Genomic DNA, 24,475 nt, shown 5'->3' on the forward strand with positions numbered 1-24,475 from the left:
TCACTTAACATGATAGTCTCCAGATCCATCCATTTACCTGCAAATGTCATAAAGTCCTTCATTTTTAAGAATAAGTAATATTCTCTCTATATACTACATTTTCCTTATCCATTCATCTGTTGGTTCTATATCTTAACTATTGTGAATTGAACTGCTATAAACATTGATGTGGCTGCGTCACTGTAGTATGTTAATTTTTAGTCCTTTGGGTATATATTGAGGAGTGGGATAACTGAGTCAAATGGTGATTCCATTCCAAGTTTTTTTTTCTTTTAAAAATATTTTTTCTTGTTTTATCCATTTTTATTTATGTGTTTTTAAATTCTCATATTAGGCACACATATTTTCTGGAATGTTAGACCTAAGTGATTTGTATTCTTCACTATTATGCAGTTTCTCCACTTAATCACAATGAGATTATTAATGTCCACTCACATCCTTCCTGATGTCTGTGTATCCACACCAGGTCTGTTAATTTTAGCATTTGTATACTATATATTTTTTCTTTTTATATTCAGTCTCCTGATATATTTATACTAAAAGTAAGTCTTTCAAAATCAGCTAATAGTTGTCTGTTTTTACTACATTTTGTCCTATTTTTCTGACCTTTAAACAGTATTTTGATTGTATCTCAATTTATTTTTATTAATTATACATTTTTGTATAAATAGTTAATTGTTGTTATGAACTTTACAGTATTCTTTGCTCTATCCACCTCAGTTACTGTTTTCCATATTTTATAAGTACATTATAGTTTTACATAATGATGAGATTCATTGTTACATACATGCATACAATATAACAATATGCAATATCAGTCCTCAATGTTTCTTTCTCCCTTTCCCCTTTCCTCTCCCAGGTCCATTTCTTATTTTGTTTAGTTCTTCTTTTTAGATGTATGTGACAGTAGAGTGTATTTTGATATATTCAACCTACATGGAGTATAACTTAATTCTAATAATTACATTCTTGTGTATATGATGTAGAGTTACAATGGTTGTGTATTCTTATGTGAATACAGGAAAGTTCTGTTCAATTCATTCTACTGTCTTTCCTATTCCTATTTCCATCCCTTCCCTTCATTCTCCTTTGTCTAATCCAATGAACCTCTATTCCCTGCTCCCCACACTTCCCGCCCCACACTTATTGTGGGTTAGCATCCATATATCAGAGAGAATAGTCAGCCTTTGTTTTTTGGGATTGGATTATTTCTGAATGTGTCTGTAAAGTTAATTTTGCCAGTGAGTCCTATACTTTTCAAAGTTTTCTTCTTGTATACTACTCTCTTTTATACCCTTAGTACTAGAAATTGAACCCAGGGGCACTTTACCACCAATCTACAACCCCCACCATTTTTTTTTGAGACAGGGTCTCACTAAATTGCTTAGGGCCTTTCTAAATTGCTGAGGCTGGCTTCAAACTTGTGATCCTACTGCCTCAGCCTCCTGCTTGACAGGTATTACAGGCATGTGGAATCACATCTGGCTCTTCTTAGTTATTAATGTTTCTTTTTTTTCAAGTTTGAAGAAGTTTAGCATTTCAATAGCTTTTGTTTGCCTAGGAATATCTTTTATCTATTCTTCTTTATACAGGGCACTGGTGGGTACAGTATTGGTTGGCAGTTTTTTGTTTCTTGTAGTACTGTTAATATCTAATGCCACTCTCTCCTGGCCTGTAAGATTTCTGTTCTGAAGTATGATTTTAGGCAAATTGGGAAACTTTTATGTGCTATTTGTTTTTCTCTTGTAGCTTTGTGAATCTTCTCCTTATCTTTCATCTTTGAAAGCTTGCATATAATGTGTCTTGGGGCAGAGTTGGTTAAGTAAAAACAAAACAAAACAAAACAAAAATCCAGTGACCTCAAACCTTTCTGTACCTGGATATTTATAGCCTTCTTCAAGTTCTGGAAATTTTCTATTATAATCTCCTGGAATAATATTTCTAACCCTTTGTTATTCTTTGATCTCTCTTGAACTCCAATCATCTGAATATTTTGTTTTGTTTTTGGCACAGAGTTCAGTAAGTTTTCTTCATTCCTCTTCATTCTTTTTTCTCTTCTAATGCTTTTTTGATAAATAACCTGTTTTTGAGCTCTCTACTTCTTTTTATCTGTTTGATCTTCTTTCCTATTGATGTGTTTGGCACATTTTAATTCCACTTAGTGTGTTTTTGCTCAAGGATTTCTGTTTGATTTGTTTGAATTCCTCTCATTTCTCTGTCAAGCTTCTCTGTTAAAATATCAAGTTGTTGGGTTTTTTTTGCGCTGTCTTTAAGCTCAATGCATTTTTTAAAAACAGCTATTTCATATTCTTCATCTAAGAGTTTGCCCATACTGGTTATTATCTAGTTGGCTTCTGACATCTTATTTTGACTATTAGGTGAGGTCACATTTCCCTGAAAGTTCTTAATGCTCTCTGTATGGAATATCATCTGTGCATTGTAGGATTATTTATTGTAGGTAGTTATTCCAATCTTCCTAATATGCATTGTTCATTTGTTCATGCTCATATTTCCAGATATTCAAGCAGCCTGTTTATTTTCTTGGAGGCTATGGTCACTTTCTCTCTCTCTCTCTCTCTCTCTCTCTCTCTCTCTCTCTCTCTCTCTCTCATCAGAGGTCCCCTAAATTTAAGTTTGCTCTCTAAGGCACTAGAGGTATCTAAGTTCAGGTTCATTGGTGTGCTGTTGCTGTCTCAGAACTAGAGGGCATTATTCAGTAAGAATGGGAGTAGTGCCTAAAAATAATGATTTGTCACCAGAAGCCTTTCTCAGGAGATGAGGGTAGTCCCAAAATCTCATATTGGGTCACTCAGGAACTGGAGAATTCTCTCCAACTCTGGCCTCAGTCTCTTATATCATATCTGAGGCCACAAATGCTGCAATGCAGTGTCATACCCTGAGCCCAAAGCCCACTGAAACCACTGCAGCTCTGGGTAGAACCAAGACTTGCACTGCTTTGAGTTGTCCACTGCTGAGATGGACCATTGCAATCAGCCAAAGGTGATGCTGGCCAGAATAGAAATCCAATTGACTGATTCACATGTCTCCACCTGACATCAGGGTTGTTTAGAGGCTCTAGACATGTGTACTGTTCTGGGAGTGGAAGCCATTAGGATATTCTCAGTGTTAGGTTCCACAAACCCAGCACCAAGTCCCAAGGCAAAGTCCTGTGTCTACTGTATCTATCCCGAGCAAATAGATACAAATTGGAACCTTGCCCAATACTATGCTGCACAAAGTTGGAATAGCTTTGGTAAAGGCAGTCTCTTCACAAGTGGGGCTGATGCTGAGCTGGGTCACTCTTGAATTTTGCATTCTCAATGACATGCACAATGTCAGGTATGTATCCAGGCCCATGGCTCAGCTGGTGGTGATATAGGTCAAAACAAAAATCTGTCCCACATAGGCACAGGTCTCTGTCTGGTGCAAAGGTAGGTCTAGAACTCCATCTTCAAGTACTGGCCTAGGGATAGTTGTGATGTTCAAGATTGGAAGACTGTTTGTGGCAGCATCCTTAGCTGCCTGGCTAATGAAATTCCAGTGGTTTGGTCCACAGATATAGCTCATGGGGCTCTGCCAGCATTAGGTTTCACCTTGGTGATTCTTAGGCTGGGTCCCAAGTCTAATGCCTGGACTTCATTTCTTTCCCCAAGTAGGGGTCTCTCTTTATGGTTTGGTTTTAGGAGAGTGTGATGTGGGAGACTCTTTTTCAATCCATCTTTTCTTATTGTTACATTAAAACCAGATACAATAGTCTCTCATGTAGCTTTTGTATTTTTTGTGAAGTTAGTTTGGTGCATGAATAACTCTTCAATTTGTGTTTGTGGGAGATGATTCTGGTGGATCTTACTCAGCTACTATATTGCTTTACCACAAACACTTGTGTTTTTACTTAAAACCATTATTTAAATACATGGAATAAAGTCATAGTGGTGATATTTCAAATATCCATTTTCTTTATACTTTAACTTCGAACTTATTAATTCTATACTGTTCCCTACCATGGATATTTCTGTCTCATTCTCCTTTGTGTTACTCTTTTAGTCTTTTTCTTTCTTATATCCCTTCACCTTGAATCACTATTTTAATGTTCTTTTCTTCTCTTTTACATGGAAAAATATTGTTTTGTGATGTAACTTGCTATATTTTATTTTACTTTAATTTAACATAATAATTACACATATTATGGTCTACAGATATACATACACACATATGTATATATGCATATATGCAATGAGTAAGGATCAAATAAATAATATTTGCATTTCTCTCTCCTCAAACGTTTATCATTTTGATGTGTTGGCAAGCTTCAAACTTCTCTCTTCTGATTATTTTGAAGCATAATGAATTGTAATAAATCATACTCGCCCAGTGGGCTGTAGAACATGAGAATATATTCTTCCTATTAACTATGTTTTGGTACTCATTGTTCAACCTTTCTCTTTCCTCCCCCATCCTTATGCATACTAGGCTCTAGTTACCACCCATCTACACTCTTTTCTATGACACCAACTTTTTAAGCTTCATACATGAGTGGGAATTGACATATTTTTCCTTTTGTGCCTGGCTTATTTCACTTAATATTACATCTTCCACATATTGCAAATAACAGGATTTCATTCTTTTTATAGCTGAATAACTTTCCATTGTTTATATACACATTTTATTTATCTATTAGTCCAATGATGGACATCCTGGTTAATGCCTTATCTTGGCTATTATGAAGAATTCTGTAATAAACACTGGAGTTGAATAGAAAATAGCTTTTGTGTCAAAACAGGTAGCTTGACTGAAACTCTTAATGTATCTTGTAAGATATTTATGCTTTCCTTTGCCCAGTACCACCCTAATCATTTTGTTTTTATGTTCTAGTAGGTGAAGTGACATCATATCTGAAACTCTACTTGCTCTCTGCAATTATTCTGTTCATCATTTTCTTAACTGTGCCATATTTCATAGAAGGGTAATTACTGTAAAACACCTTAGAAACAGACCCTGAGATGTGAAAATATATGACTAGGGTCATGGTTAGGTATTTATTTATTTATTTATTTATTTATTTATTTATTGGTACTGGAGATTGAACCCAGGACCTCGCACATGCTAAGCAAGCTTTACCTTTCAACTATATCCCTCCATAATCCACAATTTATAAAGCAGAAGTAAACTCTTGTTCTCTGACTTTGAGCACAGAGTACTACATTGGCAATCATTGCTTTGAAAATGTGCTTTAATTCTGAATTAAGTCTTCTTTCAGTCTCAGACTTGTCAAAAACCCATCCCCATTCTTCACAAGAGGACATAACACACCCACATCCCAACTCTTCTCTTGGAAGGTTGTGATACAAATAACAATTACTTCTTGCTGGCCAAAGATCATAAATACTAACTTAAAAAGCAACTCAAGTGATCCCCATTTCTAACTTCCAGAGAAATAAGTAAATAAAATCTTGATTCCAACTGAAGATACTTTTTAGATAACTACCAATTGACTTCCAAGGAACAAGGTGGGATTCATAATATGAAAGAGATTATATGATATTTTACTGGCCCTCATTTCTCTTCCCTACCTGGAATTTCTGTCTCTCCTCAGTACCTTCCAAAGAGCCCCCTTCACAGTCTTGTTCCTTAGGGTATAGATCAGAGGATTGAGCATGGGAGTAATGACAGTATAAAAAAGGGCAACAAACTTTCCTTCAATCTCAGAGTAACTGCCCATGGGTTGGAGGTATGTGTACATGGCTGAGCCATAAAAAAGGCAAACCACCAGAGATGGGATCCACATGTTCCAAAAGCCTTTCTGCGTCCAGCCATTGACTTGATCCTCAGCACTGCCCAAGCAATGTGTGTATAGGAGCCTAGAATCAGGACTACAGGAAAGACCAAAATTATGGCTCCAGCCACAAACAAATAGGCCTCTATTCCTCCAATGTCTTCACAAGCCAACTTCTGGAGTAAAGGCATCTCACAGAAGAAGTGGTTCAGGTAATGGAGGCCACAGAGAGGCATGGCCATCAAGAAGCTTGTCTGAATCTGAGAGTTCATAAGACCTCCCACCAGGCAGCAATAGCCAGGGACTGTCACAGAAGGGGATGCATGTTGGTTGTGTAGTGGAGTGGATGACACACAGCAGCATAGTGGTCAATGGCCATCACAAAGAGGAGCACACACTCAGTTCCACCCAGGGAGAGTTAGATGAAGAGCTGAGCCACACCCCTCTATAGCTGATGGTCCTGTCAAGTCCAGAAAGATTGATCAGCAGCTGGGGCACAGTGCTGTTGGTATAGCAGAGGTCCAGGAAGGAGAGGTGGCAGAGGAAGAAATACGTGGGTGTGTGCAGTCGAGGGTCCAATCATGACAGAGCAATGATGGCGGTGTTTCCAAAGAGGGTTAGGAGTAGAAAAGTGAAATGAAGACAAAAAAGATAAGTTCCAGTTGTGGCCAATCTGAGAAGCCCACCAAAACGAAGCCCTCTTCAAAACTGGTGTTAAAGCTTCCCATAACCTTGCATCTGCAAAACAACAGAAGACAATTCAATGCTTCCTATGAAGGACTTGAATTAAAATGTGTTTCACAACATTTGAAGATATGGTGAAAATGTTCCTCCATTAACTGTAAGATGGGTAAGATAGTTTTGAGCCTCCTATCTAGTCCTGATCTTATTCATTTTGCTAATTTGTATAATATGTGCACCCAAAAACCCAAAAACAAACCCCCAAAACACAATGGGCCGAACTTTGCAGACATTATGCTAAGTGAAATAAGTCAGATATAAAAGGACACTTGTTACATGTGTTCACTTATATAAGGTACCTAAAATAGTCAAAATCATAAAGATAGAAATATAGAATGATAGTCCCTCAGGGTTCTGGGGAAAGGGGAGAATGAAGTTATTGTTTACTGGGAACAGTTGTAGTATAGAATGATCAAAAATTTCTGAGATGAACAGTAGTGATGGTTGCATAACATCACAACAATGTAAGTATTTTTAATGTCACTGAATTAGATACTTACAATGGTACATTTAATGTTATTATGTATATGAGTATACATACATACGAATATTTAATTAATTTATTTATTTAGCTGTGTTAGGGATTTAACCAGGGTTTTATGCATGTAGGCAAATGCTCTACTCACTGAACTAAACCCCAAACTTCTTATATATCTCATACATATTTACTACAGAAAGTGAAAAAATCAATTTCTACTGGTAATCACCTATGCACACACAATGCATTTTTGCAGATTTGGTTTCCTACGGTACTAAAATCAATAATTATGTATGTGAAAATCTATGTGTTTGTGGTTAAATGTGTGCACATCTCTGTGTCTATGCATGACCTCTATAAGTAATAAGCTTATTGACCAGAAATCATGTTTGAAAATATTTCTAAGAGCATGTACTATTACATCCTTCATGCCACTCCATCAATTTAATGATATTGTCAGACTATAACGGAACCACATTCAAATCATAATATTTAATTTATCTAAGCAAAAGAGAAGGTTCCAGAAATTTTTTCTCAATGACATTCATAGTTCAGTCATGTATTTTAAAATTTGAATCAAATTTCTCTTAGTATACCTGCTCTTTCGTTAGGGTTTGAGAGATTAATTTCACTATCAAAAATCTAGTTCAGTAACATCCTTCTACCTGTCCTTCATCAACATCTGCTCCTCTATAGCCCCCATAATTCTCTGTCTGGACTCTTACCATTTCATGTTAGAAATCACACAGTGTCCCACGATATGCCACAACTATTTAGGGTGATCTCCAAGATTCTTTTATCAAATTCCCAAAAATTATACACCAATATTTTCTAGTGTAAGTTGAAAAAATTAAAAAACAAGTTTTGCATCTGTGAGCTTAGTTGATATGCAAAGACTGAATTAGCAAGTTTCTTGTTTTAACTCTGACTTCCTGCCCAGAACATTGTCGCCATCTAGGATGAATTTCATCCCATCATCTTGTCCTTCAAGAAGCCCTCCTTGATTTACTTCAGCAACTCTGCCCATGCCCCTGATGTCCTCAATTTACTTTGGAAATGAAAGCCTTGGCATTATAGGATTTGAGTTACAGATGGGACTGCAAAAGGATTTTAAGTCAGCCCTCACAGTACCCATTAAAAAAGAGCTTATTTTTCCAAGTGCACACAGTTGAAAATAAAGAGATGCAACTAACTTTTTTTTGACATGTTGTATGTATAATAGGTAGATGGATAGATAGACAATAGAGAAGAAAAGACTCTATCATTGATATAATGTTTTGTATGAATTTAAAATTTCTTTGCTTCAAACTGGGGCCCTAGTATAATGGAAACCAGTGATAATTGCTTAAGAGACTATTTCTTATATTCTAGATTTACCTGTGGAGCCAGAGTAGATCACTTGGTCATTACTCACTTGAAGGTCAAGGAGAGAAAACTGCTGTATTTATCTTTCTCAATTTTATCGGTTTCCAGGCAGATATGAGAAACACTGGATATTTTTGGTGATATCTGGAAATACCATCTTCTTTGGTTCTGATTTCATTTGTTGTGGGGATTGCTAAGATTAGAATTCCTGTCTTTGATAAGTAATGACTAGATATGGTTCCCTCCCTCAATAGGAAAGATTGGTGGGGCTCATGACATAGGAGGTGGGTACATCCCCCACAACAAACCCCAGTTGCTCACCCTAACTGTCTGAGACCAGCAATGAGCTGGTATATTATTAACCCATCTTTTGACTGTACGACTGAGAGTACCCAATCTTCCCTGGGCCATTACCAAGGCTTCCTTAAGAGTGGTGAAGTGAGTTGTTTACCAAGTGTGGCCTTGGAGAACTCTGAGTCCCAGTGTGGTAATTCTAAACATTCCACATTCCACTTTAAGCCTACTATATTCACCATACATCTGAAATATCTTATTTTCCCCTTGATTTCTCATATAATATTCATATATCCTCAGATATATGAACAATTGATGCAACTAAATACGTATTTCCTTGATGTGAAAAAGTTTGAAGCTTGATTTCTCTGTTACAAAATTTAATGTTTTAATATTACTTGTTTGTATGTTCTGCTTTTATTTCCAATATATTTAAAATGCACTTATTCACTAAAAATTATACATTGAGAAAATAATCTTTCTACATACTCTATGAAATAAAAAGTCAATATTTAAAATTATGTGACTTCAGTTAAGGAATTATAATGCAATGTAAGAGAATAGGTCTGTTATTACTAACTTTACCTCGACAAAGTTTTTGACATGCTTGAGCTTCAGTGTTTCTCCACCAGTATTATGATGCAATGTTACCTATTCTGTACTACTGTTTGTGGATTAATGACAAATTGGATAGGAAATGCATGTGTATGGTAGACATCCATTCAGTGGTAGTTAGTGTTACTGTGATTAAAAACATTGATTTGGTGCCTTCTATTTGTCTGAAAAAATGCAAAAAATATAATCTGATTCTAAGAAAGTTCACAGTATAACAAGAGATAGACATAAATGAAATGATCGAAATTACAGTGGTAAGTATTACAGTATTACAAGCTGATCTAGATTACTGGGATACTGACCCTCTGACTGGGATAGAGAGACACTTGGCCCAAGAGAGCTCTTAATGCCTGTGAGTATGACGAGTGATCTCTGTTCCCCTCTACTGACTGGGAAAAAGAGTCAGTTGGACAGCCTGCCCCTGGTCTCTTACTGTTCACAGTTTTGAATTGCTGTGCTGCTTCCTTCTTCTGGGATATCCTAGATACTGTGCTATCCAAACACCTTGAACCCTTCTGTAACCATGAGGCCTGCAGGTACAAGCTGTCTCTGGCCTCCCTGCACTACAGAAGCCTCAGTTCTGGTGGGTACAGACCACTGGGTTTTACTCATCACCATGATGGGGTGGGATGTCAGTTGGCCCATCTTTGTCTGAGCTCCCACAGAGGCTGTGTTGAGTGCTGGGTCAGAGTTAGCACTCCCTGAGAGTAATTAGCTCTTGGTCAGCTCCACTGCACTCCTCTTGTCCATGGTGAGGGAAAGGGGGTTTCAGTAACTTTCAGTTAGCAGTGGTTCCTCCACAGGTAACTTCTAGACAGATTACTGGGGCAACCCATTTCAGAGGTATTCCCTCTAGTTTTATTTGTTGCTCTCTGAAGGTGGAGTGGTGCTGTGTTGATTTAATTTCTTTTAGGGAGGTTGGCTAGCTATGAATTCTATAAATGGCTGCCAGGCCTGGCATGGCTTTCAGTCCATAGTTTGTTCTAAGCTACTTGATCCCTTTCACTGCCTTTGTTATTTATGTCACATTTTAATTCAGCCTGCTTTTCTTTCCAGCTGTTGTTAAGAAAGAAAGCACATGTGCTTTTCCTCTCCCTTTCCCAAAACTCCACCCCGGTCAGGGTTATTAATCAAAGGATGTTGTCCTTATTTTCTGCTCCAGTAACCAAACACCAGTCCCTCCAAGTGTCAAATTGTTCAATATTGAGTTTCAGAATATTTACACTATCATCACCCCCTGGTCATTTGCTCTTTCCCTGCTTTCACTCAGGACTATGGAGGGTTCAGGGATTGCAGCCTAGGTCTGATCTTCCAACTTTTCTCCTCCTCATTACTATCTTTTTTTTTACAGATCTTTTGTCTGCCAAATTCTTTCTTTAGTATTGCTATTTTATTGTTGCCCTTTCTGTTACACGGGATGTTCACATCAGGTGTTAAAAGGTACAATACATTCTACAACTGAGCACCACTTTCTGTAACTGAACAGGCAAAGAAATTACACTGAACATCACCATCTGGCAGTTTTTTGGTTTTTTTTGGAAAAAAATTGTGACTAAAATGGGTTTAAATTGAATAACACTATTAAATAATGTAATATTTGATACTACATGATTCAATACAGCTATACGATACAATTATACAAAATGTGTTAACATCAAAGAATACAACCAAAATTAAGATAGCAAACAAACCTTTTTTTGTACAGGAAAATACTTTTGAAGTATGCATGTAACCGCCCATTCTTTTAAAGAAAATCTACTGCAAGCAAAGTTATCAACCTCCAGAAAAATCACACATAGCATTACTAAGCATATCCCCAAAAAGTGTACAATATGCACACTTGGAAAATACAAAATTAAAAAAAATTGTAAGCAACAGGTGAGCTTCATATTTATAAGAATGTGAACAGAAGTCCCATTTTTAGCACTGTTTCATAAAGAATTGTCTTTTGATGCTAAGTTCATGAATTGTCCTCCTGCTGGGACCACACTTTACAAAAACACGGTGTTTTTGAAACAAGATTACAGAGCAAGATAGAGCATCTTAGCAATGTCATCTTATTAAAGTTTTTAAAAAATTTTTACTACTTTATCAAAACATGTCCCTTAGGTGTGTAGGATTCATTTTTAAAATTCTTCCTGGAAATAATATACAAAGGAGAGGCATATTTATTCCCATTCACATGCAACTTTCAACAAAGGAAGGAGCTAAAATCCTGAGTCCCACCAACACTGTTTTCTAGTGACCAGCTAACTCTAAATAACAGAAAGTGTTTCAGGGAATAAAAGTTATCGCAGAAAATGTTCTTTGGCCTCATTACCCCTCCTACCTGGAAATGCTATCTCTCCCTAGTACATTCCACAGAGCCCTCTTAACATCCTTGTTCCTTAGGGTATAGATCAGAGGATTAAGCATGGGACTAATGACAGTATAAAAAAGGGCAACAAACTTTCCTTCACTCTCAGAATAACTGCCCATGGGTTGGAGATATGTGTACATGGCTGAGCCATAAAACAGACAAACCACCAGAAGATGGGAGCCACATGTCCCAAAAACTTTTCTGCGCCCAGTCATTGACTTGATCTTCAGCACTGCCTGAGCAATGTGTGCATAGGATCCTAGAATAAGTGCCACAGGAACAACCAGGATTATGGCTCCAGCCACAAAGAGATTGGCCTCTGTTCCACCTGTATCCTCACAAGCCAACTTCAGTAACACAGGCATCTCACAAAAGAAGTGGTTCAGGCAGTGAAGGCCACAGAGTGGCAGGGATGCCACAAGCCCTGTCTGAATAAGAGCATTCAGAAGGCCTCCCATCCAGGAGGTGATAGCTAGTGATTGGCAGAGCAGGGGGTGCATGATGGTTGTGTAGTGGAGTGGATGACACACGGCAGCATAACGGTCAAAGGCCATCACCACCAGGAGCACACACTCAGTTCCACCCAAAGCGAGGAGAATGAAGAGCTGGGCCATACACCCTCCATAGCTGATGGTCCTGTCAAGTCCAGAAAGATTGATTAGCAGCTGGGGCACAGTGCTGGTGGTATAGCAGAGGTCCAGGAAGGAGAGGTGGCAGAGGAAGAAGTACATGGGCGTGTGCAGTCGAGGGTCCAGTTGTGAAAGTGTGATAATGGTGGTGTTGCTAAAGAGAGTCAGAGAGTAGAATACTGAAATGAAAGTCAAAAAGGGGAGCTCCAGATGAGGCCAATCTGAGAAGCCCACCAAAATGAAGCCCTCTCCCACACTGGTATTGAAACTTCCCATAGCCTTTTACCTGCACAAATAACAGAAGACAATTCAATGCTCTTGTTAAAAACATATTAAATTTTTATGTCACAATATTGCCTAACACTGTTTTGCTATTGTATGCATTTTTGTCCTGTTTTCTTTTCATAGCTTTTCTCTAAGGAAGATAGCACTGGATTAGGAGTGATAAGAACTCGATTTGAACTCTAATTTTGCTGCTTGTTTGTTCTATGACTATAGCAAAGGCCTTGGGTCTGAGGTTTCTTGTGTGAAAATATCAAGGATGCATCGCCTCCCTCACTGCACTGAGGATCTACTGCAGTTATGTGGAAAAAACTTTTAAAATGTAGAATGTGGGGCTTGGGTTGTGTCTCAGTTGTAGAGTGCTTGGCATAGCACATGTGAGACACTCGGTTTGATCCCCAGCAGCACATATATAGAAATAAATAATCTAAAGGTACTTTGTCCACATTCAATTAAAGATAAAAATTGTAAATGTTGAATATTTTTACATCCGATACATTTTCTGACATAATAGCTCATAATTCAGAGAAAAGGACATGTTTAAAATAATTCAGTGAATGTAAAAAATCCTAAATAAAAATTATGCAAAGAGGACTGTGTTACAAGTAGCAAACAACTCTTTCTGGAGAGTTGAAGGATGGACATAACAGTTGTATTCTATAATGTTCTCCTTTTCCCTCTTTCTTTATTAGGTAGACTCTTTCCTTAGATTAGGTTTACCCAGGATGAGAGCTCAAGTTTGAACACAGGTGCTCATCTATTTCTTTATGCTCAGTGAATGTGGTCAAGTCAACATTAATCCTTGGCATCCCTCTCATGACCAGCTGCCAACTGTCTCCAAGAACTGAGAAAACTCTAGATTCATCTTAGAGAAAAATTATAAACACATCAGTTCATTAGAATGAGTTATGATACTTTGAAGTCCTTTCCACTTCATTTGCTTCTGGTAAATCCATCTCTTAACTTTGAGTTGAGGAAAATAATCATAAAAAAATCAAGTTTTTCTGGCCTCCATATTCCTCAACCAAAGGTGACAGCTTGAAAATATCTACTTCCTTTCATACTGCCTAAGTCTTTCATCCCAGTAAAAGAGGATGTTAGGCTGGAACAACTGGTTGACACTTTCATCCCAGGCATGAATGGGTTTTCACAAATTATCCTTCTGTAACTCACATTCAAACAACAGTATTAGCAACCCACAGTCTGTACTTACAGATAGAACATGGGGTATTTTGCAAGTTATTGTCCATAGACATGAATTATAACCTTGAAAAAATAGGTTAAAAGGTCAACAAAGCTAATAAGACATCTTTAAACACCTTGCATGAGAAACAAGTGTTCCTGACAGCTTTCAGATTAGAAAAGAAAATGGTTAAAGACAAACAGTATAGTTTATATGCATGTTTAAAGATCTGTCATATGAAAATTGGTAGATTTTCTTTGTTTTTCTCAAAAGATCAATCTCAGAACAAGTGCTGAAATTTAGGAGAGGACAGTTGTGACTCAATAAAGAGAGAACTTGAAAAAAGATCAGTCTAAAAATAGAATACCTGAAAAGGAATTGATATTCTTGTACCATGAATGCTTCCTGTTCAAACACTGAAATTTGACCCATGAGAATGCTAAAAAAATATTCTTGCATCAAATGTAAAATAGGTAGGATGATTTTATTTAATATCCTAACCTTAATTTTTTTTAAAAAAAAATTAATCCTTACTCCTGATCTTTTTTTTGTGCACAAAATGCATTTTACATTTGCATATTTGGTTTTCTGCAATTCAACCATCAATGACTATTTATGTTCAATTATCTGTATGTTAGTGTCCAAATGTATGTCCATCTGTGTGTCAATGTATCACCTCTATATATAATAAAATTCCTGATCAGAAATTATTTTTAATTTTCTCTAATAATCTGTGGTACTACATCCTTCTGTCTAGTCTACCATTTTATAGCCACATTTTAAAGCCATAATATATAATTTACTATCTGAACACAGATATTTGATAATTGCTTTAGAGAATATTTCTTGTCTTGTAGATTTTACCTGGAAGCTGAGTTATCCACTCAGTCATCACTCACTTGAAGTTCAATAAATGAAAACTACTGTATTTACATCTCTCAACTCAATTGGTTTCAAAGGATATGTGAAACCCATTGCAGATTGGTGGCCTCTAGTGATGTTTGAAAAAGACTCTTCTCTTTGGTCCTGATTTCATCTGTGGTGAGAAGTCCTGCTTTCTTATGTTTCCTTCCTTCAGTAGAAGAGATTGCTGAGACTCCGAATATAGGAGGTGGGAGCATCCTTCTCACTGAACCCCAGTTGATCACCCCAACCAACTGACACTGGGAAGGAGCTGGTGTAGTATTAAACTATTTCGTGGCCCTACAGCTAAGAACACAGTTCTTCCCTGGGGGCACTGCCAAAGACTCTTAAGAACAGCAGAGAGAGTATTGCTCACCAGGTGTGTGGCCTTGGAGACCTGTGGGCCCCATTGTCATAATTATAACCAACTGACTGGCCCTCCAATATCTACCTTGCAGTCCTCAGCTCTCACTATTCCCCATACTCTGCCTAACACACTTAGCTGTGCAGTGTCTTCAGAATATATGTTCCCTCTTGACTCATGTATCTCTGCAGCCTGGGATTCCTCTCACTTCTCTTTTTTTGACTCAAAATGGACCAGACATCATGTTTCACTTGAAGCCACCATGTTTGCCATACCTCAAATCTTCCTTCCCTGGACTCCTCATATAATGCTTATATATAGAGAGAATATGTGTAACATTGATGCAAGCAAATATTTTTCCTTTGATTTGAAGTTTGATGCTTTTATTTTACAATGTATTAATATTTCTTATTAATATATCCTGTTTTTATTTCTAATAGACCGAAAATGAATTTACTCCCTTGAAATTTTATATTGACCAAATGACACTTTTTTTAATTTTTATTGTTGATTGTTCAAAACATTACATAGTTCTTGATATATCATATTTCACACTTTGATTCAAGTAGGTTATGAACTCCCATTTTTACCCCGTATACAAATTGCAGAATCACATCAGTTACACATCCATTGATTTACATATTGCCATACTAGTGTCTGTTGTATTCTGCTGCCTTTCATATCCTCTGCTATCCCCCCTCCCTCCCCTCCCCCCTCTTCTCTCTCTACCCCCTCTACTGTCATTCATTTCTCCCCCTTGTATTATTTTTCCATTTCCCCTCACTTCCTCTTGTATGTAATTTTGTATAACCCTGAGGGTCTCCTTCCATTTCCATGCAATTTCCCTTCACTCTCCCTTTCCCTCCCACCTCTCATCCCTGTTTAATGTTAATCTTCGTCCCTATTCTGTTCATAGTTACTCTCCTTATATCAAAGAAGACATTTAGCATTTGTTTTTTAGGGATTGGCTAGCTTCACTTAGCATAATCTGCTCTAATGCCATCCATTTCCCTGCAAATTCTATGATTTTGTCATTTTTTAATGCAGAGTAATACTCCATTGTGTATAAATGCCACATTTTTTTTTTCCATTCATCTATTGAAGGGCATCTACGTTGGTTCCACAGTCTTGCTATTGTGAATTGTGCTGCTATGAACATCGATGTAGCAGTGTCCCTGTAGCATTCTCTTTTCAGGTCTTTAGGGAATAGACCGAGAAGGGGAATAGCTGGGTCAAATGGTGGTTCCATTCCCAGCTTTCCAAGAAATCTCCATACTGCTTTCCAAATTGGCTGCACCAATTTGCAGTCCCACCAGCAATGTACAAGTGTACCCTTTTCCCCACATCCTCACCAGCACTTGTTGTTGTTTGACTTCATAATGGCTGCCAATCTTACTGGAGTGAGATGGTATCTTAGGGTGGTTTTGATTTGCATTTCTCTGACTGCTAGAGATGGTGAGCATTTTTTCATGTACTTGTTGATTGATTGTATGTCCTCCTCTGAGAAGTGTCTGTTCAGGTCCTTGGCCCATTTGTTGATTGGGTTATTTGTTATCTTATTGTCTAATTTTTTGAGTTCTTTCAAATGACACTTTTTTACACACTGTAGAATGAAAAAGTACCTGTTCACCAGAAATAAAAAAGTAAATATTCAAAATTATCATCATTCACTTAAGAATCATTATGTAATACAAGGAAATAGCTCTGCCATTGCGAGCTGTATGACTGTGAAAACGTTTCCTGATACACTTGAGCTTTAGCCTCCCCATCAGTAAGACACTGTTTATGTGTCCTATCTAGCACCACTGTTTGAGTATGATTAATGGCACATTGTATGGGAAGTGACTGATGTGTGGTACACATGTATTCAGAGATGGTGTTACATAATACAAACATTTATTTGGTACCTTTTCTTTGCATGAAAAAATTTCAGAAAACATGATCTTGGACTCCAAGGAAATCTGCAAGGAGAGTCAGCTATGAACTGAAATAATTGCCTTTAAAATGGTAAGTGCTGCACTCTTCTTTTTCATTCAGAGCACCTAAAACCATTAATAAAAAATATTAAAAACACTTAGAACATAATTACCTTACTGAGTTTAACTTTGTTTCCAATCAATGTACATGGTACTGTGTGATATGTACCTTTACAGGAGAGTTAACTTCCATGAGGATGGAGAAAGTTTGAAATGTGCTGTTTTGTGAAAGAAACATGAGAGGTAAATGTTATATAGTGCTTATGATGAACCAGGAACACTTCTAAGAACTCTACACACACTAAACCTATTGATCCTCATGATAAGCTCTTGGTAGTTACCATTATCATTTCTATCCTACAGAAGAAAGTACTAAGATGCATAGGTTCATGGAATTTCCACAGTTATACAGCCATTCAGTGCCAACATGGGACTCTAAACTTAGGTATAAATCAACTAAATAACTTCACAGTTTACATGTTGGTCCCAGTTCTTTTCCATATATGGAATCTAAATGTCTAATTGAATGTAGAATAGTGATTACCAGAGTTGGGAGGGGAGTGAGGGGATGGATACAGGGTAGCTATATTCTGTTTGTGCATGCCACATGGATGTGCTAAAACATTAAATGGAACTTCGTCAGTGTGTATAATTTGTACATATTATAACAATTACAACAAAATTTATTTATTTATTTACTTACTTACTTACTTATTTTGGAGAACAGTTAAATTTTTAATTTCATTTTTTTGCCAGAAAGATGGGGAAATAGTATTGACCTTCAAAAGTGGAGATAAGCATTTTCTTTTTTTCTTAAATTGTTTTTATTTTTTAAATACATGACAGCAGAATGAATTACAATTCTTATTACACATATAGAGCACCATTATTCATATCTTTGTTTGTATATAAAGTACGATCACACCAATTCATGTCTTCATACATGTACTTTGGATAGTGATGTCCATTATATTCCACCATCATTGCTAAACCCCTGCCCCTTCCCTTCCCCTGCCACCCACTCGCCCTATCTAAAATTGGTCTATTCCTCCTGTTTTTCCTCCCTACCCCACTATAAGTTAGTCACCTTATATCTGAGAAAATATTCAGCATTTGTTTTTTGGGGGATTGGCTAACTTCACTTAGCATTATCTTCTCCAAGTGCATCCATTTACCTGCAATTTTTAAAAAGAAAATGGTATAATGATTGGCACCAAGTAAACACTGAATTAATATAAGGTACTCCTAATACTATGTAAGGTGATATAGAAAAAGACTGAAAGATTATCCAAAAATGTTAATGGTGTCTATACTGGATAGTTATAGGTTAAAAGAAAAAAAAGATATTCAAAGCTGTTACCTTTTGTCTCACTCCTACATTTACCTTAAATAACTTTAATGAGTATAAAATTGTATCTCACTGTTATTCAAACTTGAAATTCATTGTATTTCATTGATTATGAGTAGGACTGAACAGTTTTTTGTATGGTTTACTGTACGTTTCATTTTCTTTTAGGATTATTTGCTCCTATAATTTGTATTTCATTGTAGTACTTTCACTTTTCTAAAATATTTGTAGGAACTGCATTGCAAAATATCTCCTAATTTGTAGCTTCATTTTTCATTTCATGAATCGTGTGTGCTCACATATGTGCCCTTTTTAGTCTGAGTCTTGACTACCTCTAGGAGAATGGATAGAAGATAGTTAATAGGTACATATGTTTTGGATAGGAGGAAATATTTCTATGTTCTAGAGCAACTAAGGTTGATAACATTTAATTTACTATTTCAAAATAGTTAGTAGAAAGTTCTTTTTTGGGTGTGTACCAGGGATTGAATTCAGGGGTATTCAACCACTGAGCCACATCCCCAGCCCTATTTTGTATTTAATTTAGAGACAAGGTCTCATGAGCTGCTTAGTGCTTTGACATTGTTGAGGCTGGCTTTGAACTCTCAATCCTCCTGTCTCAGCTTCCTGAGCTGCTGGGATTATAGGCGTTGACCACTGCACCCCCTAGTAGAGAGGATTTTTAATGTTCCTAAGACAAAGAAATGATAGGTGTTTGAGGTGATGAATATCCAAATTACCTTTATCTGATCACTACACATTGTATAGATTATTTCAAGCTGAATCACGAGAGGAAATGTAACTCCAGAAAGGGCAATGTGAGGTACATGGAACATAACGAAGCACATCTAGGTAGCAACCTTTGACTCCTCCATAGGCCAGAAATGAAGGAGTGAAAGAACAGCTGATCAGAGAAGTGGGTGATAGAGCAAACACCCCAAAAGTTAGCACTGGACAGATTGAAATGTGGAGGAACTTGGAGATTTGTATACTGCAGTAGGAAATAAGAATCGAATTTCTTTAACCTAAAAACTCAGCATGGGTTAGAGGGATGGGTAACAAGAAAGAGGGAGAGAAAAACCACATAGGCTGACTTAACAGTTGGAAAGAAAAGCAGACCAATTTAAAATGGGATAGGAGCAGCAAAGACAGTGAAGGAGATCACACACTTCAGCCCACATGGTGGCCTGAAAGCTGTGTTGGACAGGGCAGCCATTTTGTAGAGTTCACATCTATCCACAGTCCCTAAAAGCACTTAAATCAATACCTCCTCCTGATAGTAACAAATAAAACCAAAGAAAATGCCTTAGAAATGGGTTGTCTCAGTAATTCATCTAGAAGGAACTTGTAGAGAGAATGCTGCTAGGTGTAGGCTATTGAAAGCCCTACCCTTCACTGTGGAAAAGGGGAGTGAAGTGGAGCTAATCCCTCCCAGGAGTGCAGCCCTAACCCAGGGATCTCACAGCACAGGAGAAGATGGGCCAACTTACACCCTGGTCCACTCAGGCATCTTTCACTCCTGCACCCGTTGAAACAAGCATCAGATGAAGCACCCTCCAACCATGAAGACTAAACCCTCTGGTCTGATATACAAGTACCAATTGGCAAGAAAATCATAGCAACCAGGTAAGTAGCTTCTGTGCCCCTAGCACCTCCCTGTAAGAGGGTTCACAGCTGCAAGTCTCAGAATGGTCAGCTAACTCAATTCTCATTTAGTCACATGGACCCACTGATGGCGTTTGCTTAAGAAACCTCTATCAGCCAGCAGAAAACCTCAGAGCATATACAACAGCAGTACACCTCACAAAGGGGCTTGCAGAGGAACATCCACAGACATCAGCCTGGTAAGCCCAGCTGCAAGTCCACTAAACTGTGACCTGTACATTCCAGAGGGAGCCTAAGCCAACCACCTCCCAAGAGTTACACAATACACATCAACCTGTCTACAATAACTCTACCCTAGAACATGATACCCTGCACACTCTGAAATACGCATGAGAGAGCCCACATTGAGTTTGACAGTGATGGATACATGCAGCTTTTATTCAGGAGGAAATACAGGACTTTATTCCCTATCAGGGAGTAACCTGGCTGCTAAATCACAGACAATTAGGGAGCATTTCTTCTGACCCATCAGAAAGCTAGCATGTATCTGGACACACCAAAAATGAGAGTACTTCCTAGGATTGTGAGGTAGTGATGACTATCCTCACATCCAGGGATACAGAGGTAAAACTGAGGAATGGTCAGCATCTTCTAAAGTCCTCAAATCCTGATACAATCCAAACCAATAAGACTCGATAAGTAATTTCCTTATCTCAGCATGGAATATCTTAAATAGCTCTAATGTCAATTTTGGTCTTACAAATATTTTTGATATTAAATTCATAGATGTTCCCTGACTATTCAATATTTGTCTACATGAGGCTTAGGCCCTGGGAAGAAGTTTTGATGTTCTGGCAGTAGAAAGAAGAAGGTGTAAGGAATACTTGGGATGGCAGACATGTGTTATTTAGAGATGGAAGCAGCCCCCTGAGTCTTGCATAGACCTTTAAAAATATGTAGGGCAAACAAAGAAGGCACATTGCCAACAGGTGCATGTTCACAGGCAGATGTTTATGACCTTCAGTACATATACTGAATCAGTGTGTTTGTGATCTTGACTACATACTAAAAACTGCTTGCTGAAAGTGTCAGTGACAGAACTTAACTGTAACCACCTTGGATCTGCCTACAATATTATAGCCCTTGATCCAAATGATCGTATTTCTTCTGGTGTTTTAAAGCATTAACTGGAATCTTTATTTCTTTAGTCAGGTTTATACTTGCTCCTATTAATCCTTCTTTCCCCTTGGCATTACCTGCTCCTCCTTCAAATACACTCATTTTTCTTATTTTTGTCTTAGTTTATATTTTTATTTTAGGCCCTCCTTCAAATACACTCATTTTTTCTTATTTTTGTCTTAGTTTATATTTTTAAAATTATTATCGCTCTCTTTTTCCTTTGCACATTTTTCTCTTCTCCCCTTTTCAAGCTCTATGTAGTGAAATAGTAATTTTAATAACTATTTTCTCAATATTTAAGAACATGACTACAATTTCATATTTGGATTAGAGGACTTGTGGAGGACATTTTCAATAAGTTGTATGTCCTAATTGATGATTAGTACATGGCTTTATAGTTAATAGAGTTTAGTATCTTCTCTCAAATTAGTACTGATACTGAGTGTAGAAGCAGATATAGGCTGACTGGGAATGTTAATACTAGGATATTTCTCCCACCTGTGGAGTTTAAGAGAAAATAGCTTATTAAGTCATTCCTTGCATAAAAGTGGAAGAGATGATCATCCAGGAAGGTGGGTGGACACACAAAATAATATGAAAAAGCAAAGGATAGAACTACACCAAATAGCCCCAAATGCCATTGACACCACAGTGGAGAAAATGTTATATAAAACATAAATATAATTGACAGTTCAAATATTCAATGAACCAAAAGAAGATATAAGAAATTATCTGAGAGAGAAAACACAAGTAGTGAAATGTCATTTCAATAGAGATCGAGATTCTGAAAAAAGAACCAAACAGAAATCCTGAAAATATAAGACTCAATAAAACAAATTAAAAATCCAGTTGAAAGCATTACTAATAAATTAGACACATAGAAAACAAATTAACCTCCCCCCAAAAAATATATAATATTTAAAATAAAGCCAAAAAATAGAAAAGATGTTAAGAGGCCATGATTAGAAAATTCAAGAAGTTTGAAATAACTTTGAGAGATCAAATCTAAGAATTATGGTTGTAGAGGAGTCACCTAAGGGAATGCAAAATGTTTTCAATGAAAAATATGAGGAAAATATTCAAATCTTAGGAATGACATGGAAATCCAAATACAAGAGGCATGTTTTATTGGTTCTTTTTAGTTATACATGGCAGTAGAATCTATTTTGATAAAATTATGCATACACAGATTATATCTTATTCTAATTAGGATTCCATTGTTGTGGGTGTACATAGTGATGGGATTAAGTTAGGAATTTTCATATATGTACATAGGAAAAGTCTGTGATATCATTCCACTGTTGCTCCTATTTCTATTCTCCCTCCCCCTTCCCTTCATTTCCCTTGTCTAATCTACAGAACTTCTCTTTTCCTCCTCCCCATTTATTGTGGTTTATCTTCAACATGTTATCAAAAACATTTGACCTTTGTTTTTTGGGGATGGGCTTATTTCACATAACATGATATTCTCCAGATCCATCCATTTTCTTGCAAATATCATAAAGTCCTTCTTTATGGCTGAGTAATATTCCATTGTGTATATATTCACCATGATTTCTTTATCCCTTTATCTGTCAAAGTGCAGTTAGGTGGTCTCCATAGCTTAGCTATTGTGAATAATGCTGCTGTAAACATTGATGTAGTTGTGTCACTGTAGAATGCTGATTTTAAATCCTTTAGAGTTATGCTGATGAGTGGGATCACTGGGGAAATCGTGATTCTATTCTTAGTTATTTTTGAGGAATCTCCATACTGCTTTCTGGAGGGGTTGCATCAATTTGCAGTCTCACAAACAATGTAGGAGTGTACCTTTTCCCCAACATCTATGCAACAATCTCCTTTTACTGCTAATTTTGTTAGGTGCCACTTTGACAGGAGTGAGATGAAATCTCAGTGCAGTTTTAATTTGCACTTCTCTAATTGTTAGAAATGTAGAATTTTTTTTCATGTTTTTGTTGACCATTTATATTTCTTCTTTTGAGAAGGGTTTGTCTAGTTCCTTTGCCCATTTGATTGGGTAATATGGGTTTTCTTTGGTGTTAAGATTTTTAAGCTCTTTTTTATATTCTGGAAATTAATGTTTTACCTGATGTGGAGGTGGTAAAGATTTTTTTCTCATTTTGTAGGCTCTCTTTTAATGTTCTTGGTTGTTTCCTCGGCTGTGAAATGCTGCAGTCCGGCTGCAGCAAAGTAACTGGGGGATGACGAGCAACTTGTGTACATTGATACAGCAGGAGTGGAAGCCTTTTATTGAAGGACAGGAGGGGTATATATACATTACACACAGCTTATCTTAATTAACATAAACTAGATACAGCAGTCAACCAATAAGGAATCTCCACACTTAATGGCCTGCTGGCGTTACTTCACAAACCACTCCCTCTGACAAAATGCCAGGCACCATCCAGACTTGTTTACAGACTCTAACAGTGAAGAAACTTTTTAGTTGAAGGGCCTCTAGGTTGGTTCCATATTTTAGTTATTGTGAATTGACATGCTGTAAACATTGATATGGCTGCATCACTGTAATATGCTGATTTTAAGTCTTTTGGGTATAAAACAAGGAGTGGGATAGCTGGGTCAAATGGTAGTTCCATGTAAAATTTTTGAGGTATCATCATATAACTTTCCTAGTAGTTGCACCAATAGTGGTCCCACCAGCAATGGATAAGTATACCTCTTCTCCCACATCCTCGCCAACACTTATTTCTTGTATTCTTGATGATTGCCGTTGTGACTGTAGTGAGATGAAATCTGAGAGTCATTTTGATTTGCATTTCTCTAATTGATAGAGATGAAAGACTTTTTTATATGTTTAATGATCAATTGTATTTCTTCTTCTGTGAAGTGTCTGTTAAATTTCTTAGTCCATTTATTGATTGGGTTATTTTTTTTGTTGGTGTTAAATTTTTTTAGTTCTTTGTATATCCTCCCATATAGCCAACTGTAGGCTCTCTCTTTATGTTTTGGTTGTTTGCCTTGCTGAGAAGAATCATTTTAGTTTCATACCATTCCATTCATTGATTCTTAATTTTACCTCTTGCACTTTAGCAGTCATATTAAGGAAGTCATGCCCTAAGCCAACATGGTGAATATTTGGGCCTACATTTTCTTTTAGTAGGTGCAGGTATCTCTTCTAGTGTCTAAGTCTTTGATCCACTTTGAGTTGAGGAATCAACCTTTTGATTCCTTAATTTTGGGTTTTTTTTTTTAATTCCTCAATTTCAGTGAGTTTGACTCTGATTTTAATTATTCCATGTCTTCCATTGATTTTGGTGTTGACTTGGCTCTTTTTTCTCTAGTTCCTTGAGATGTAATGTTAGATTATTTATTTGGTGACTTTTTATTCTTTCAATGAATGCTATGAACTTTCCTCTCGAT

The 24,475-nt window shown here is 37.0% G+C and overlaps 1 protein-coding gene and 1 pseudogene across 1 annotated transcript; both read right to left on the reverse strand.

Moving 5' to 3' along the window:
• Positions 1-5,566: 5,566 nt before the first annotated feature.
• Positions 5,567-6,501, reverse strand: LOC114082727 (olfactory receptor 2Y1-like; annotated as a pseudogene).
• A 5,090-nt stretch (positions 6,502-11,591) lies between these two features.
• On the reverse strand, positions 11,592-12,530 carry LOC139705673 (olfactory receptor 2Y1B-like). The gene has a single exon (XM_071611830.1). It carries the CDS (start codon positions 12,528-12,530, stop codon positions 11,592-11,594), a length of 939 nt encoding a protein of 312 aa, XP_071467931.1.
• Positions 12,531-24,475: the final 11,945 nt, after the last annotated feature.

This window comes from Marmota flaviventris, chromosome 5, assembly GCF_047511675.1.
Source record: "Marmota flaviventris isolate mMarFla1 chromosome 5, mMarFla1.hap1, whole genome shotgun sequence".
NCBI classification, from domain to species: Eukaryota; Metazoa; Chordata; class Mammalia; order Rodentia; family Sciuridae; genus Marmota; species Marmota flaviventris.